This window comes from Semicossyphus pulcher, unplaced genomic scaffold, assembly GCF_022749685.1.
Source record: "Semicossyphus pulcher isolate SPU_LCO1_2020_fin unplaced genomic scaffold, fSemPul1.0.p SCAF_5, whole genome shotgun sequence".
Taxonomy (NCBI): domain Eukaryota; kingdom Metazoa; phylum Chordata; class Actinopteri; order Labriformes; family Labridae; genus Semicossyphus; species Semicossyphus pulcher.
This window is the reverse complement of record NW_027211726.1, coordinates 14288080-14302012: the sequence shown is the minus strand read 5'-3', so window position 1 is coordinate 14302012 and position 13933 is coordinate 14288080. Positions and strand designations below refer to the sequence as shown.

General features: G+C 38.7%; 3 protein-coding genes across 4 annotated transcripts; all 3 read left to right on the top strand.

The window, feature by feature from the left end:
• Nucleotides 1-202: 202 nt before the first annotated feature.
• Nucleotides 203-4292, top strand: bloc1s4 (biogenesis of lysosomal organelles complex-1, subunit 4, cappuccino). Its single transcript, XM_069681734.1, has 5 exons — nucleotides 203-547; nucleotides 1796-1867; nucleotides 1956-2057; nucleotides 2928-3062; nucleotides 3273-4292. Exons 1-5 carry the CDS (start codon nucleotides 230-232, stop codon nucleotides 3369-3371), a joined length of 726 nt encoding a protein of 241 aa, XP_069537835.1. The 5' UTR covers nucleotides 203-229; the 3' UTR covers nucleotides 3372-4292.
• A 352-nt stretch (nucleotides 4293-4644) lies between these two features.
• LOC138609003 (nuclear transport factor 2-like) lies at nucleotides 4645-9228 on the top strand. 2 transcript variants are annotated; one of them, XM_069681607.1, is made up of 5 exons: nucleotides 4645-4723; nucleotides 5663-5783; nucleotides 5931-6002; nucleotides 7313-7411; nucleotides 8934-9228. In XM_069681607.1, the coding sequence occupies exons 2-5, from the start codon at nucleotides 5679-5681 to the stop codon at nucleotides 9048-9050; spliced, it is 393 nt and encodes a 130-aa protein (XP_069537708.1). In that variant the 5' UTR covers nucleotides 4645-4723; nucleotides 5663-5678; the 3' UTR covers nucleotides 9051-9228. The 2 variants fall into 2 exon arrangements, with proteins under 2 accessions (XP_069537708.1, XP_069537709.1); XM_069681608.1 differs by having other exon boundaries at nucleotides 4664-4735.
• Nucleotides 9229-9481: 253 nt separating this feature from the next.
• On the top strand, nucleotides 9482-13265 carry rrm2b (ribonucleotide reductase M2 b). Its single transcript, XM_069681392.1, has 9 exons — nucleotides 9482-9647; nucleotides 10181-10345; nucleotides 10574-10690; nucleotides 10916-11049; nucleotides 11554-11648; nucleotides 11745-11878; nucleotides 12010-12114; nucleotides 12291-12404; nucleotides 12627-13265. The coding sequence occupies exons 1-9, from the start codon at nucleotides 9600-9602 to the stop codon at nucleotides 12777-12779; spliced, it is 1065 nt and encodes a 354-aa protein (XP_069537493.1). The 5' UTR covers nucleotides 9482-9599; the 3' UTR covers nucleotides 12780-13265.
• Nucleotides 13266-13933: the final 668 nt, after the last annotated feature.

Below are 13933 nucleotides of genomic sequence, written 5' to 3'. Positions count from 1 at the left end.
ATTGCCGTTTTTGTGATTGTCTTTGACTTCAATTAAAAATGTATTGAACATTCATTTAACGTATATTTCAAATTCTGCTAAAAGGTAAAAGATTAAAGATAAAATTTATTTATTTATTGCGCACTATACTGTTTGACCCTTGTGAGCCACCATAGACTGCACAACACACGTGATCCAGTCATTTGACAGGGCAAAACACGGCAGTAGATCAGAAAGACAGGCGACAGACATGGACCTTCATCGAGTGGACAGAGTGGGCCTCCTGTCCCCCCTGGAGGAGTCCAGCGCTGAGATAAGCAGAGACAGCGGCATCGTCTCCCAGAGTGCGAGCAGTTTGTCCATGGTGAGCGAAATTCTCAGCAGTGGTACCGTGTCGCAGAGTCCCAGCTTTGGCGCAGCAGCTAACGTTATCCCTCAAAGCCCCAGCCACAACGAAGCAGCAGAGCCCGGGACCACCGACCAGCACTACCCGGAGCAGGACGACGAAATACTGAGACACACCGCCCTCAGCTACTCCGCCTACATCAGGGCGACAGCTGGAGAAGAGGTTTGTGCTTGTGGCTTTTACACAATCGAGCCACAAAGTCTTTCAAAACAACTTAACGTACCAACGAACGAGCTAAGTTAACCTAAGCTAGCTCTTTGTTTATGAACCAGATGTAGCTAAGTACACAAAGGTTTTACTGCAGTATACTTGGCTAATAAATCTTTAAGCTAACGAGCAATGCAGCTCTGACCAACGGCTAAGTCGAGTGGTTGCTAAGCGACACTGAAGTCGTGACATGATTGGCTTGTCGCCACTGGGTCGAGTTCACTAGGAAGACCCATGTCAAGTCAAAGTCCTAAAGTTTGTATGTATTACTTCCAAACTAGTCATAATTCACTCTTCAAGTTCTGTTTAGCACTCGTGGGGAGTACAGCGCAGTCTTCGTAAAGCAGTATTTTAAACCATTTCCAAAGTAAAAAAGTATGTTGATGTCATGTGTGCCTTGGTATGCTCTTCCTGCTGCGCAGTTATAATCTTCTGTAATCACTGAGTTGAGTGTTTTGCATTTTGCCTTTAATTTTAGGTTGACCGCAGTAAAGTCTGTGCATAAAAATGTAATAATGATGTGATTTAGTGCTATCCATTTGAATTTAAGTATACCCATTGTCAGGAAATGAAGAGTTAAATCTCTATACTATGCTTTACAACCTAATTATGTTATTCCAATTCAAAAGTCCAAATTTAATTAAGTTAATTGGTCTGTTGTGGAGTTTGGGGTCCTTTCTAAAGTGATCCAATTTATGTTTTAAGACTAAATAACTTCAGTCCATGTGTTTGTTTTCTTGTCCCAAACGATCATACCAAACTAACATACTATAACAAACAGAGAAGTGCGAAGGTACAGAGTTGGTTATTCTAAATGCCAACACCAAAAAAATCCCTGTTCTCAGCTTAGGGAGAGTGTTTTGTAGGAACTGACTTCATTTCTTTACTTTACTTTAATTATGCTCGACAGACTGGATACCCAAGTCCTGAGTTGACATTAAGTGGAAATGCGTGATACAAGGCAATTTTGGAAGAAGCTTAGCTAGCCAGTTGGCTCTATAGGAAAACAAAGGCCCCTGTGTTTTGACCCTTTGGTTCGTTCTCGGTCAAAATGCATTTAATTCAATTACAGTTTGAAGAGTGTGTGGGACTGAAAGTGAAAAGAAAGGTTGCATAGGTCCTAGACGTGCTCTTTTCATGTGATGTAGTAAATGTGTAGGTAACTTTTTTCACCGCCTTCTCTTTTGATACTGTTATCTCTAGATCCTGTGCTTGGAGAAGAGCTTGGAAGAAATGCTGACGAGAGTAGATGAGTTTGTAGGAATGCTGGATATGGTAAGCTAATTTGGACTATTACACCGTAAGAAGCTATGAATGCATTTTCTCTGCATGTAAATATGTCTCTCTTCTGTTTTTCTTCTAGATCCGTAATGATACCTCCCAGATAGTGAATGAAAACCTACCTCAAATCCAACAGAAGTCTGATGAAATGAGACAAATATACAGAAGGATCGATAAGTTAGAGGTATGTGGCACAAGGTTAAATAGGTTTCTACTTTTTTTTATCAGATGTGGGTTTGATGCAGGGTTATTTGCAATGTTTGTATAAATGATTAAAGAAGAAATTCTGTATTTTTAAACCTTGGCTCTATTCTACAAATTCGGGTGTCAAAATGACTCATAGGTACAAAAACTTTTGGAATCGGTCCAGTAGATAGCCTCTGCCATAGCCGCGATACGGCCGCAATGGCTGCAACATAATCCCCTTGGGCAATTGTACCCAATCAAAGTACGTCCACTGAAAGTGCTTGTTTTTGCCACTGACAGGCTAAGGTTGTTACTCCAGGTGTCTGACAACATTACGGAAATTATCCCTGCAAAGATCATCCTTTTTTTTTTAGAGTAAGATCCTTTTTGTGTAACCAGAAACAGAAGTCTCGCTCAAGGAGAAGTCTTGCTCTGAAATCTGGCGGTTACTAACTAAGCAACATAAATTCTTCCGTTTTCACTCCTAATTCTGCTTCTCATTAACCGTGTAACTGCTGGAGATACAATCCAAAACAGACATATAATAACCATAAGCAAAAGACCATAACTATAAGAGGAACTTGTCTCTTCCTCATGAAGGAGCTGTCTCTGTGACATTCACAAAATGTTTTCAGTGACGTGATATTTCTCTGTTATATTATTTGCTTTTAAACGTTTGATTCTACTTTTTGACAAAGATCAAAGATCCTTTGCCTGCACCAATAAGACGATGCATGCATGGGCCTTTGAAATCTTAAAATTTTATCAGTGTGATGTTGAATTGTCTTGCATGGAGTTTGTCTCAATTAATGTTTAAAGAGGTTTTTTTTTACCGAGTCCTGCTTTATTCTTCTTGCTCTGCCTGCAGGCCTTTGTAAAGATGGTGGGAGCCAATGTTAATGCAATGGAGGAGCAGGTCACACAAGCAGAAGGAGAACTAGGAACACTACCGGGTGCTTTTAAGAAGATCCTTCGCACAATGAGTGTCCCAGGCTTCTTAAATGTGAGAGCTATGCCATGTTCTTGTGAATTTGCAATTCTCTTACTCTTAATCTATGCAGTTAATTTGATCTAGTACTAACAAGAAAGAAGCTGTAAAGAGAGTCGAACCTATTTCCCAATGAACATTTAAAATCCTGCACATTAACATGTCATTCTGTTCAAGGCAGTGCTATTGGATGACTAAGATTCATTTGTGTTTATTTACTTACAGAAACCAGCCAGTCCAAGAAGACCAGCACCACATCAGCGTCAAGAGATCCCCACCGTATTCCGGACAGACGATTATTTCCCATCACAGCCAGAGCAGTGACACACTTTAGCATTTAAGACAAAACTTGGTTCTAACCTCAGAGGCCTGTTTGGTGAATCTATAGAGAGAACTTTAACTGCCATCCATTGCAAGAGGAACTATTGGTGCAGTGGCCTCAAACAAGCAATAGTAGCCTTTTTGAACAAGTCACTGGAAGACAAGTGTGTGAAGACGTTCTGCATTTTGAGTGTCATTTTACTGACAGCAACAAGCACTGAACTGTAGCAAAATGATTTTTATAAGTGCCTAAATGGGTCTTATTTCTGTCAGTCTGGTTTCACAATTTGTGAAGAAAACAATGTCAGATGTTGGATTTGTCAGGAGGACAGAGTCATCCAACTTGCCAATAGGACACTGTAAAGACGGTACAATAGGAAGAGCTCTAAAGATCTTCAGATGTATTTCATATTCAAGAATTAACCCAGCTTTTTTATATATTACATTTCATGGTGTTTGTAAAGACCTGCACGCTGTTATGAATAATAGTTATTAATATGAGTATCTAATGTCTCATAACTCTCCCCAAAACAAAATTGATCTCACCCTGAAAAGCATTTTATGTCTTCCATTTCAAAATATTCACTATACTTAAAGCCTATTGTTACAGGCTATGTATGACAGTTGCCTCGTTGATATGGGGCTACATCTTTCATAGCACCTTTTCAAAAAAAGCACACTATAAATGAATTGTTTTGGTTAATGAGACTACGTTGAATCAAAATTGAAGCGAGGGGTGGAGCTGTGATTGAGTTTTACAACCTCTGAACTTATCTTTGGGAAACATCTGTACTTTTGAAATGTGATGTGGCCCTAACCCATTCAAGAAGATGTAAAATTAGACACAGCTATCATCTATTGTTATATCTATTATTTGCCAAAGTAGTTTTAAATACATATTTTTCATTTACAAGGTATTTTCTGTTCATGTTTTTAAAATGATAATTAAAGAATTATTTGAGAAAAGTGTTTTTGTTGTGTTTTTTTGGTGTAGTTTACCTCCTGTAAAAGCTTGTTAGCCTTTTCCCTGAGTTCAGTATTCCAGGCAGCCAATCTCACTGTGTTTTCCCGCAAATCCCGCCTACTTTACCAAGATTGACAGTTCTAATGTCCAACGACCTTTATAGTGGTATTGATGTTGGGGGCATTACTGTGGTTGGAGGTGGTACATAGTCGCGGCGGAAGAGCTCCTGACAGGCTTCACTCAGGGCGAAAACCTAACAAAACTAGTGTCTTTCATTGGTCTGTCTGCATGCGACGTCATAAGTGTGTCATACCTCAGAGGAAGCGGGAACCGCACCAGCCTCGGTTTGACTGGATTTTTCTCCACGCTGGCTCGCCCGTTGATTGAAAAAGTAAGCAAAAATGTACGGACATGGTAAAGTACTCTATTTGAGTCAATTGCTTCTCGGCAACAAAGTACTACAACCAGTTTTGCTATAACGGTTTTGTAGAAACGAGTATAACGGAGATACATTTTAGACAAAGATGATTCAAACAGTTCCTGGAGGAGCCAGTGTGTGTGTGCTAACGCTAATGCTAGCCAAAAGTTCCGTTACTGGATAAGTTATGGCGGTGGCTCTCGATGTTGAGCTGTGGACATGAGTGTGTTTATAGTTCACTGTTTAACAGTAGCTGCTGTAGCTTACCCGTACAAGCCCCAGACTGGCTCGGTTGTAACTTCTGATGGACCTGAAGCTTTTTCTAGTCTCTAGCCTCCGCTAACGTCCGCAAGATATTTATTAACGGTACAAAAACATTACGTTATACCTCGGATTGTCCTGACACGAACAAGAAATAAAAGTTTGTATGTAGTGGTTGTCAATGGTGCGATCTTTCTGATCGCTACAACAAATGGAGGACTTTGACATTCATGAAAATAAAACAACACTTAGGGGAGGTCACACGGTTTTCCTTCTCTCTATTTACATCTATATTGCGCTGTATTGGTCTTACGTTTCAATCCACCCTTGGCTTCATCTACACACGTCTTTTTTTCTGGATGGATTTCATCAAAACAAATCTAGACCTCAATCTGCTATTATGAATAAAGTTGTTATGATTGTGTAACTAGTAGAATTGATGGAAATTATCCTACAAGCCTTCTCTGTTAGTACCTTCTTACTTAGTTAAATTGTTGGCCCTATTTCATTCATCCATACAGCGTTGATTTAATCCTTACTTGCCTTATTTTTACTTGATATGTTGAATTTTTAGAGGTAGTAGAAGACAATTATGCTATAGACAAGCCTACAATTTTCTGTATGTTTGATGAGACCGGTCTCTTTTTACAGATTTCAAGCTTCACAAATGGCTGGCGAGAAAGAAATATGGCAAAAGATTGGGGAGGGCTTTGTTCAGGCATATTACAACCAGTTTGACAACACCAACAGGATGGAACTGGGTAACCTATATGTAAGTTTGTTGAGTGTCCATTCCATTATTGCCTCCTCTGATCCATCACACTTTGCACTTGTAGTTGAATTTACTGTTGCAAATGCTTTAAAGTATGTCTTTTAAAAAAATGTGCCTGCACCAAAAATAAAAACTCTTCTTTCTTAGTCTGCTGAGGCCTGTTTGACGTGGGAAGGAGCTCCATTTCAAGGAAGAGAAGCAATTGCTGCTAAATTAGCCGTAAGTATCTCTTCTTTTTTTAGTTTATATCAATTGCAATACACAAATATATGGAGAAAAAGTAGGCTTCCCGAAGAGGAAAGTAGCAACAAAGAAAAAAATATTCCCTGGACTCTTAAGGCAGGCATTTAGATGTTGGAGGCTGCTTTTCAGTGCACATCTTCCCATTATCATCAGCACCTTCTCCCAGTGCTGGTTTACACTGTGGGTATATATGCAGACGGTTCAACGACCGGATTGTATCCTTTAGTGTCTGCAGTTGCACCTCAGTTAAGTGTAGGGATGTGTGACTCACGGGCAGTACAAGACGCTGAGCTTTTGTTTCAAAAAGTTGCTGTCACGGTGCTGGTTGAACAAATTAAACACACACTTGAACATCGTTAGAAAGGGTAGATGACATTTAAGTAATCCAACTCTGACACACAAGCCTATTTGTTAAGTTTATTAAGAAATGAGTCGCTCCAGCTGTAATCTAGGTTTCCATGTTTGTGTCAGAGTCACTGGCAGAGTGCTGAAGCAATTGAGTAAAAGTAGGTGGTGGAGGGGGCGTTGTTTTGTTTGAAGAAAATAGACAGAAACTTAACTAATATCTGGTATCATTTTCTGTAATTTTTTAGCGGATAAAGATGTTGCAATGTATTTTTTTTTTGATACAGCAGTGGCAGCGCGCACAACTCCAAAAAAAAGTTACAAAGTATCGTTTCAGGGGCACGGCAGAAAATTAAATCCAGAAAAAACAAAAAGCTCCGGCTCTCACAGGACCAAGTAAAACTGACTTTATTGAGACCCACATTAAAGTCAGTTTTACTTGATCCTGTGAGTGCCGGAGCTTTTTGTTTTTTAATGTATTTTTTTCCCATTGTTGTGGAGCGAGCCGTAAAAGACATAAAGTTAAGCATGGTGGTCGATTTGTCAGACCATTCCTGGTGTGTATGTGTGGGTATTTTGTTTACTGTTTTGCTTTGCTAAGCATCTTTTATAAACCAAATCTACTCAATAGCAAAATCTCACTGTGGGTCAGAATGAACGACAGACATGCTGCTTTTCAACATCACCAACATCAACTAAACAAAATTATTGATATGCTTTTATACTTGTAAAGCAAAGACTTGTAAAGCTAATTTGAACAGCTTTGACTTGCCAGCTTTAATGCTCACAGTCAACAGTAAGAAGTGAAGCCTGAATCCAGAGCTATCTTTGAGCTTTTTTTATCATCCCCCGCCGCCCTGATACACCATAAGTTATTGTAAGCAAACAATATAACGTGTTCTATTGAATATTTGATTCATACATTTGTTCCCAATCCACAGAGCCTGCCTTTCAAGCGTATAAAGCACATTATCACAGAACAAGACTTCCAACCCACGATAGACAGCTGTATCCTCATCATGGTGTTTGGACAATTACAGGTAAGATCTTTCTTAGCAACCTCATGGGCAGGCCTGTCTCACAAAGCAAGTTCATCTTAGTCCAGCTCTCATTGGGTTAACTGGGCCTTACATTGGTCATCCTGTACAACTGGTATCAGGAAGCTGGATAGCTGATCACAAACTGGGTGTGTTAACACTGTGTTTTTCATACCAGCGATGGATGTGTTCATTTGAAAAGGTGTTTCTTACAAGCAACAACAACAACAACATGAGCCCTGTTTACACCTGGTATCAATATGTGTTCTGACTGAGTGATTAAATCACAAGTGGACAGCCTTTAGTCGTACACACATGGCACGGATTGAGGACACATCGAGACCCGACCCGGGTTCTGGGACACATTTGTCCACATTCCTCTGGCAGACATATTTTTATTTATCATGTTATTCCAAGAATGTGAAGAGCTGTAGAGGAAAACCAGGCTTCATGATCAAACTAAGTCATTTCAGTCTGTAATCACACGCTCTCTCTCTCTCTGTTGCTCGTCCACGATAGCGCAGCTCTCCCTCTTCACTACGTGTCTGCATGACAGATTTTTAGATGATTTTTAAAGGCATATGCAGATGGTTGAGTCTACATGTTTGCACACATAACGGGGATGTGTGATCCCATCACATGTGGTCGTTGGAGGTGCTTGGAAACGTAAGGTGTGAACAGCCGTACCTTGAGCTGTCCACTTGTGATCAGATCACCCAGAACGCATGAGAATACCAGGTTTTAACAGCCTAATAGAAGCTTGAAGGAAGTATTTGATATTCAATAAGATGAAATTTGAAAAGAAGGGAAATTGAACAAGATTAAATACATCATCTACAGTGGTGGGAGGCTTTAAAAACACTAGCAACAGCTTTCAAATGTTCAAGTTAGGTATACACAGCTGTGGGGAATGTTATACATGCCTTAACTATGGCGGAATTATTTAAGGGTTTTTTTTGCCTGATGAACCAATAAAAGAAAAAAACAGCTTTAATCCTCATTGTGTATTAACTGTGGAAAATTGCCCCTCTGTTTATTAGAATCTCTCTTTTAAGACCAGTTGGACACATGCAAAAACTAGAACAGCAAAATGATTGTGCTCTCCTATAAAACATTTACTGCTCTTTATCACCTGTACTTTTGTCCCTGTCAGAACCCTGTAGGAATGATGACTGTCGTTTTCCCGGTAATCTGATTGGTCGGTGGTTAGGCCGTTGACTGGTTAAGAGCTTATCCTTAGGGGTTTACCTGGTCTGGAGCAGGTTTTCTGTTGATCTACTCCTGTTAAAAGTGAGCTACCATCCTGAAGCCACAAACTTAAGCCCAACGACAGCTGGCTGATACACTTATCTCGATTTGTGGTACACTTCCCAGATCCAAAGACATAAAAGCTTCAACCTTGTCTTTTCTGCTCTTTGCCCTCCTCTTTATTAAACACCCTCTGCATCTGTTCAATCTGATTTTAATTACTAATTGCCAACGGCTCAAACTCCCTCCTCTTTATTAAAACTCTTTTCTCCAACAGGTTGATGAAGATCTACCAATGGCCTTTCATCAAGTGTTTATGCTCAAGTCCCAAAACTGCGCGTGGGCCTGCACGAACGATGTGTTCCGGTTGGGGATACACAACATACCAGTGTAGCCGGTTTGATCAGCTTTCACACATTGACATCCAGCTTTGAATTCATACCATAGCCATGCTGTCATTGAAAACACAAGTATTCCCATGTTTACAATACATCTATAAGCATGCTATTTGTATTAGAGATGTCATATGTTAAATAACATTCCTGTTCAATAAACAAGTTTATTAGTCTGAATTTATTCTTTTCTGTTCCTTCTTTCTTTATTCGCCAAAGGGTTGTGTCTTCTAATTTACTGTTATTTTCCGTAGGGCCAAGACTGCAGTATGATGACTAGTACTGAGATTTAAATGAGTAGGTCACAGCAGAGAGTGAGAGTCTATTCATACAGTAAGTTTCAGGTAATTTAATCATTTAAACAATGTGGTTTTGTAATGAGACATTTCATGTATGAGCGCTAGAGGCGCTAAACCCATCTGTGTGGGTGACCGTTTCAGTGGTTTAACCAACATAGCTACAGCCGCACTCACACAAGGTTATGGCACGGAGTACCAGCTCGAACCTTATTCAATGACATCGACGGTGAATAAACTAAGCTTTCTCGGGAAATGGACCTCGTGAATATAAATCGCCAATCTGATCACTTGAGTGAAGAGGTGAGTCCAATAAACACGGGGCTGTCGCTCAAGTAATCATTTTACTAGCTTGTGAATCGTTATTCACAGTGTTTCAACCGATCCTCCGGACAAATGGAGGCGTTTCAGCGTCGCTTGACGTAGTAGTTTTGAGTATGTAAAATATTTCCGTATAGAAATCGGCCAAACGTGTTCTCTGTCTTTTAACAGCCCCTTTTTCCTTGTGTAGTGTCACTATAAGCTAACTTTCAGTGGCGTAGGTTGCCGTAAAACAACAACCATAAGTTAAATTTTGTACAATTGTCGATGTTACGTTGTAAGATAATTACAAACTATGAAAATAACTTTCATAAACAACGAATCGAGCTTAAATAGTACCTTAAAATGTCACATATCCTTTGTTTTTGGATGCTAAGAGATATGCGCAAGCGCAGTGGCCTGTTGTATTTTTAAAGGTACAGGAGTTCGGTTATTAATACAAACCAGACAACATACCATACTAAATGTGAGGTTAAAATATGTTTGCTTACGTATTCACTGTTGGTTCTTTGTAGAATGGCTTCAAAGATAAAGACCCAGACTGCAGAAATGGTTCTGAAACAGAGGATGAACCTTTGCTCCGAGAAAACCCCAGGCGGTTTGTCATCTTTCCCGTTCAGTACCCGGACATCTGGAAGATGTACAAGCAGGCACAGGCCTCATTCTGGACGGTGGAGGAGGTAGGTGTCCGTTTCACTTACCAAGAATGTATTACAGTTGTTTGATGATTATTCTGTTTTACCCACCATATGTATTTGCAATCTGTGTATTTAATGTAAGTTCCATAGTGGTGAAGTTCAGCCATGATGTCTTGAAAGCAGTTGACTTGCTACACATTTAATTTGACTCTGATTGCATTTCGCCATTCACGGGACAGAAAGTTGTACTGCTGATTTCATGTCGTTCAGGTTGATCTATCCAAAGACTTGCCACATTGGGACCGTTTGAAGCCTGAGGAGAAACACTTCATCTCCCACATCCTAGCCTTCTTTGCTGCAAGCGATGGTATCGTCAACGAGAATCTGGTGAGAGGGGTCACTTGCAAAACTGTCAACCTTGCAAGCTATTACAACATCGTATTACTTTTATAAAGACACAACCAAACGTTATAACTGAGGTTTCTAATAGCGTGCATAAATGGTAGCCTCACTTGAACTTGTGTTATTACCTTATTAGAGTCAGTTGTCACACTCAATGACCACTGGTATCACGTTGAGGTTAAATTTTTGTTTTTCTGCTTCATCTAACAGGTGCAGAGGTTCTGCCAGGAAGTGCAGGTCCCTGAAGCTCGCTCCTTCTACAGCTTCCAGATTCTTATAGAGACTGTTCACTCAGAGATGTACAGCATGCTCATAAACACTTACATCAGGGACCTGAAGGAAAGGTTAGTATATTTGTGTTTTTGTTGTTTTTTAGGCAATTTAAGCTAGAAAAACTTGATTTATCCAAATTGTTGGATCCACCTAGAATAAATATTTGTGACAGATTGTTAAAATAAGATGGAAAAGCGTATGTGCCTGTGCCTCAGTGCATTTGGAGCAACTGCATAACCACATACAGATAAATTCTGCCCGCGTATAAAATCTTGTAACGTACCAAACAAATTTGAAGATTTGCACCTGCTGATCAAAGACACAGTCAACTGAATTCTGTGGTGATATCTGTTGCATTCCCAGCTGCAGCTGCTTTGATGTAGATACAGACTAGAAAGACAGAATTTATATTATTAATATGAATTGTTTACTTGTCATTTTTTAATTCATATTGTTTACCATAAAGTAATTTTATTTTAAATTTAATTTACTGATACTAAAGAAGGGATACTTTTCACAGGGACTGTATTTGTATAGAGCTAGTAATATAAAGTGCTTATTATTGTGTGTTTCAGAGACTACTTATTCAATGCCATTCAGACGATGCCTTGTGTGAAGCGAAAAGCAGACTGGGCCCTAAAGTGGATAAATGACAGCAAATCCACATTTGGTAAGGAAGATCACATATTATTAAGTGCACCTCAGCCACAGGAGTTCTCCATTTACCTGTTATTAAAAGTAGCTTTTACACACTTACTTTCCTCAGGAGAGCGGATTGTTGCCTTCGCAGCAGTGGAGGGCATCTTCTTCTCTGGCTCGTTTGCAGCCATCTATTGGCTCAAGAAGAGAGGACTGATGCCTGGCCTTACTTACTCCAACGAGCTGATAAGCCGGGATGAGGTGAGATGAATTCACAAAAGGAGCTCCAATTTCGGAATAGAATATTATAAATTATATTGATGTGCTTATTTTTGGTTATCACATTTTTTTCAACTATCGGTTATTCTGACATGTATCTATGTGTTTCTTAGGGCCTGCACTGTAACTTTGCCTGCCTGCTGTACAGCTACCTACTGAAGAAGCCATCAGATGACCGTGTGACGGACATTATCACCAAAGCTGTCAGCATTGAGCAGGTCAGCCGCTGTTAGAGGGAATATGCTTGGCTTGTTTTTTTCTTTTTGTTTTCTCTAAATTAACTACCATTGTAATGAATTAAAAGTAATTTAACCATCTATCGTCTTTTCCACTTAATAATAATATAATAGTTGTTTATATACTGTACATTAACATATAATGTTGGGGGTTGCAGGAGTTTTTGACGGAGGCTTTGCCAGTGGATCTCATTGGAATCAACAGTGGTCTGATGAAGCAGTACATTGAGTTTGTGGCCGACCGGCTTCTCATTGACCTCGGACAGACCAAGGTAATTTTAATTGATCAATAACTAGATATAATAATAAGTTAAATGGTTGCTGTTTTGTTAAAGTGAAAAAATTAAAGTCTCATTAAAATTATTTTACCCTTATAGCACATGCTCGACACATGTTTTGCCTAAAGATTAAATAACATTAACAGGTGTCGATAAGTCATATTTATAGGAACTGTTTGCAATTTTGGTGTAATTTTTTCTCTCCTTTAATCCAAGGTATACAATGCAGAAAATCCATTTGACTTCATGGAGTCCATTTCACTAGAGGGGAAAACCAACTTCTTTGAGAAACGAGTGGCAGAGTACCAGAGATTTGGAGTTATGTCAAGCATGATGGACTGTGAATTCACTCTGGATGCCGATTTCTAAAACTAAAAAGAAATACTGTTACATATTAAGTTACATGTCACCTATTTATTTCTTTGTTTTGTTTTAATCAATTTACAAAAAAAATGTCTAAAATGCTGTTAAATTACTATCATGGCATTACAAAGAACAAAAGAATGATTGACTGGTTAAAGCTGCACTTCTCAACAACCATGTACAACTTTTTGGCAGTAGGGTTTGAGATGTACTGCTTGAGTTAGTTTGGAGTCAGTATGGCCTGCAAAATGAAATAAGAAGAACAAATAGCCTCTTAAAGTGCTGTTAATGGCTATTTTTAACTTCTACAAACTTCATAACAGATAAAAAACCTAAGATTTGTTTATGAATTGTAATAAGTACGTTGATAGAAATGATCATTATGGACATGTCAAGACGGTTAATATCAAGAATATATTTTACCCAGTGGGAAATTCTGGCTGCTTGTTTCTATAGTGATTAGTTTAAAACCTTTGTCATTTTTAATGTACAATAAAGTGTTTTTTCAAATCAGTATAATGTCTTTATTCGGCTGTTTTCCTCTTAGCTCATGCTAATTTATCTATTTGGTAATAAGGCTATTTAATCATTTGTGCTATGGTTCTTATAATCCTAATTGTTTTATTCCAGTTGTTTTTTTTATAGTTGACTACTACAGTAAATCTGTATACTTTCAGCTACATAACCTATCAACACTATACATACAAATTTTATTTCAATTGTATTTAAATGTAATCATAATCTCTTTAAAGCAATGTATTCTAATTTATTTTAAGAAAATCATGACTTGAAACAGAAGTATCCGGCTAGAAGTGTTTTAAACTGAAATATGCTTCTCAAGATGACATGGTGAGGCACATGTAGTTTGTTTTCAGTAAATATTTTTGTACTGGTACAGCAAGGAAAGTGATGTTGAAATAATCCAAAGTTTTAGCTGTTTTGCGTTTAATTCTCAATTCAAAATGTACTGTGTCCCAACCAGATAACAGGAGCTGAAATAAACCCTCTGTTATACAGTTGAGATTACTTATCTAGACACCACTTCAGTTTTTCTATAACCTTACAGGTTTATCTGTGAATCGCATCAGTGAGTTAAATCATCCTTACTACATTTAATTTTTACTTAACACTTCAACTGAAAGTATTGTTTAGAGGACATC

Excerpts from the sequence above, each read along its gene's own strand:
- LOC138609003 (XM_069681607.1), top strand. The coding sequence starts at position 5,679 with ATGGCTGGCGAGAAAGAAATATGGCAAAAGATTGGGGAGGGCTTTGTT. Across the intron at positions 5,784-5,930 it reads TGGAACTGGGTAACCTATAT|TCTGCTGAGGCCTGTTTGAC; the intron begins GTAAGTTTGTTG and ends CTTCTTTCTTAG. Across the intron at positions 7,412-8,933 it reads TGGTGTTTGGACAATTACAG|GTTGATGAAGATCTACCAAT; the intron begins GTAAGATCTTTC and ends TTTCTCCAACAG.
- bloc1s4 (XM_069681734.1), top strand. The coding sequence starts at position 230 with ATGGACCTTCATCGAGTGGACAGAGTGGGCCTCCTGTCCCCCCTGGAG. Across the intron at positions 548-1,795 it reads GGGCGACAGCTGGAGAAGAG|ATCCTGTGCTTGGAGAAGAG; the intron begins GTTTGTGCTTGT and ends TGTTATCTCTAG. Across the intron at positions 3,063-3,272 it reads GTGTCCCAGGCTTCTTAAAT|AAACCAGCCAGTCCAAGAAG; the intron begins GTGAGAGCTATG and ends ATTTACTTACAG.
- rrm2b (XM_069681392.1), top strand. The coding sequence starts at position 9,600 with ATGGACCTCGTGAATATAAATCGCCAATCTGATCACTTGAGTGAAGAG. Across the intron at positions 9,648-10,180 it reads CTGATCACTTGAGTGAAGAG|AATGGCTTCAAAGATAAAGA; the intron begins GTGAGTCCAATA and ends GGTTCTTTGTAG. Across the intron at positions 10,346-10,573 it reads CATTCTGGACGGTGGAGGAG|GTTGATCTATCCAAAGACTT; the intron begins GTAGGTGTCCGT and ends CATGTCGTTCAG.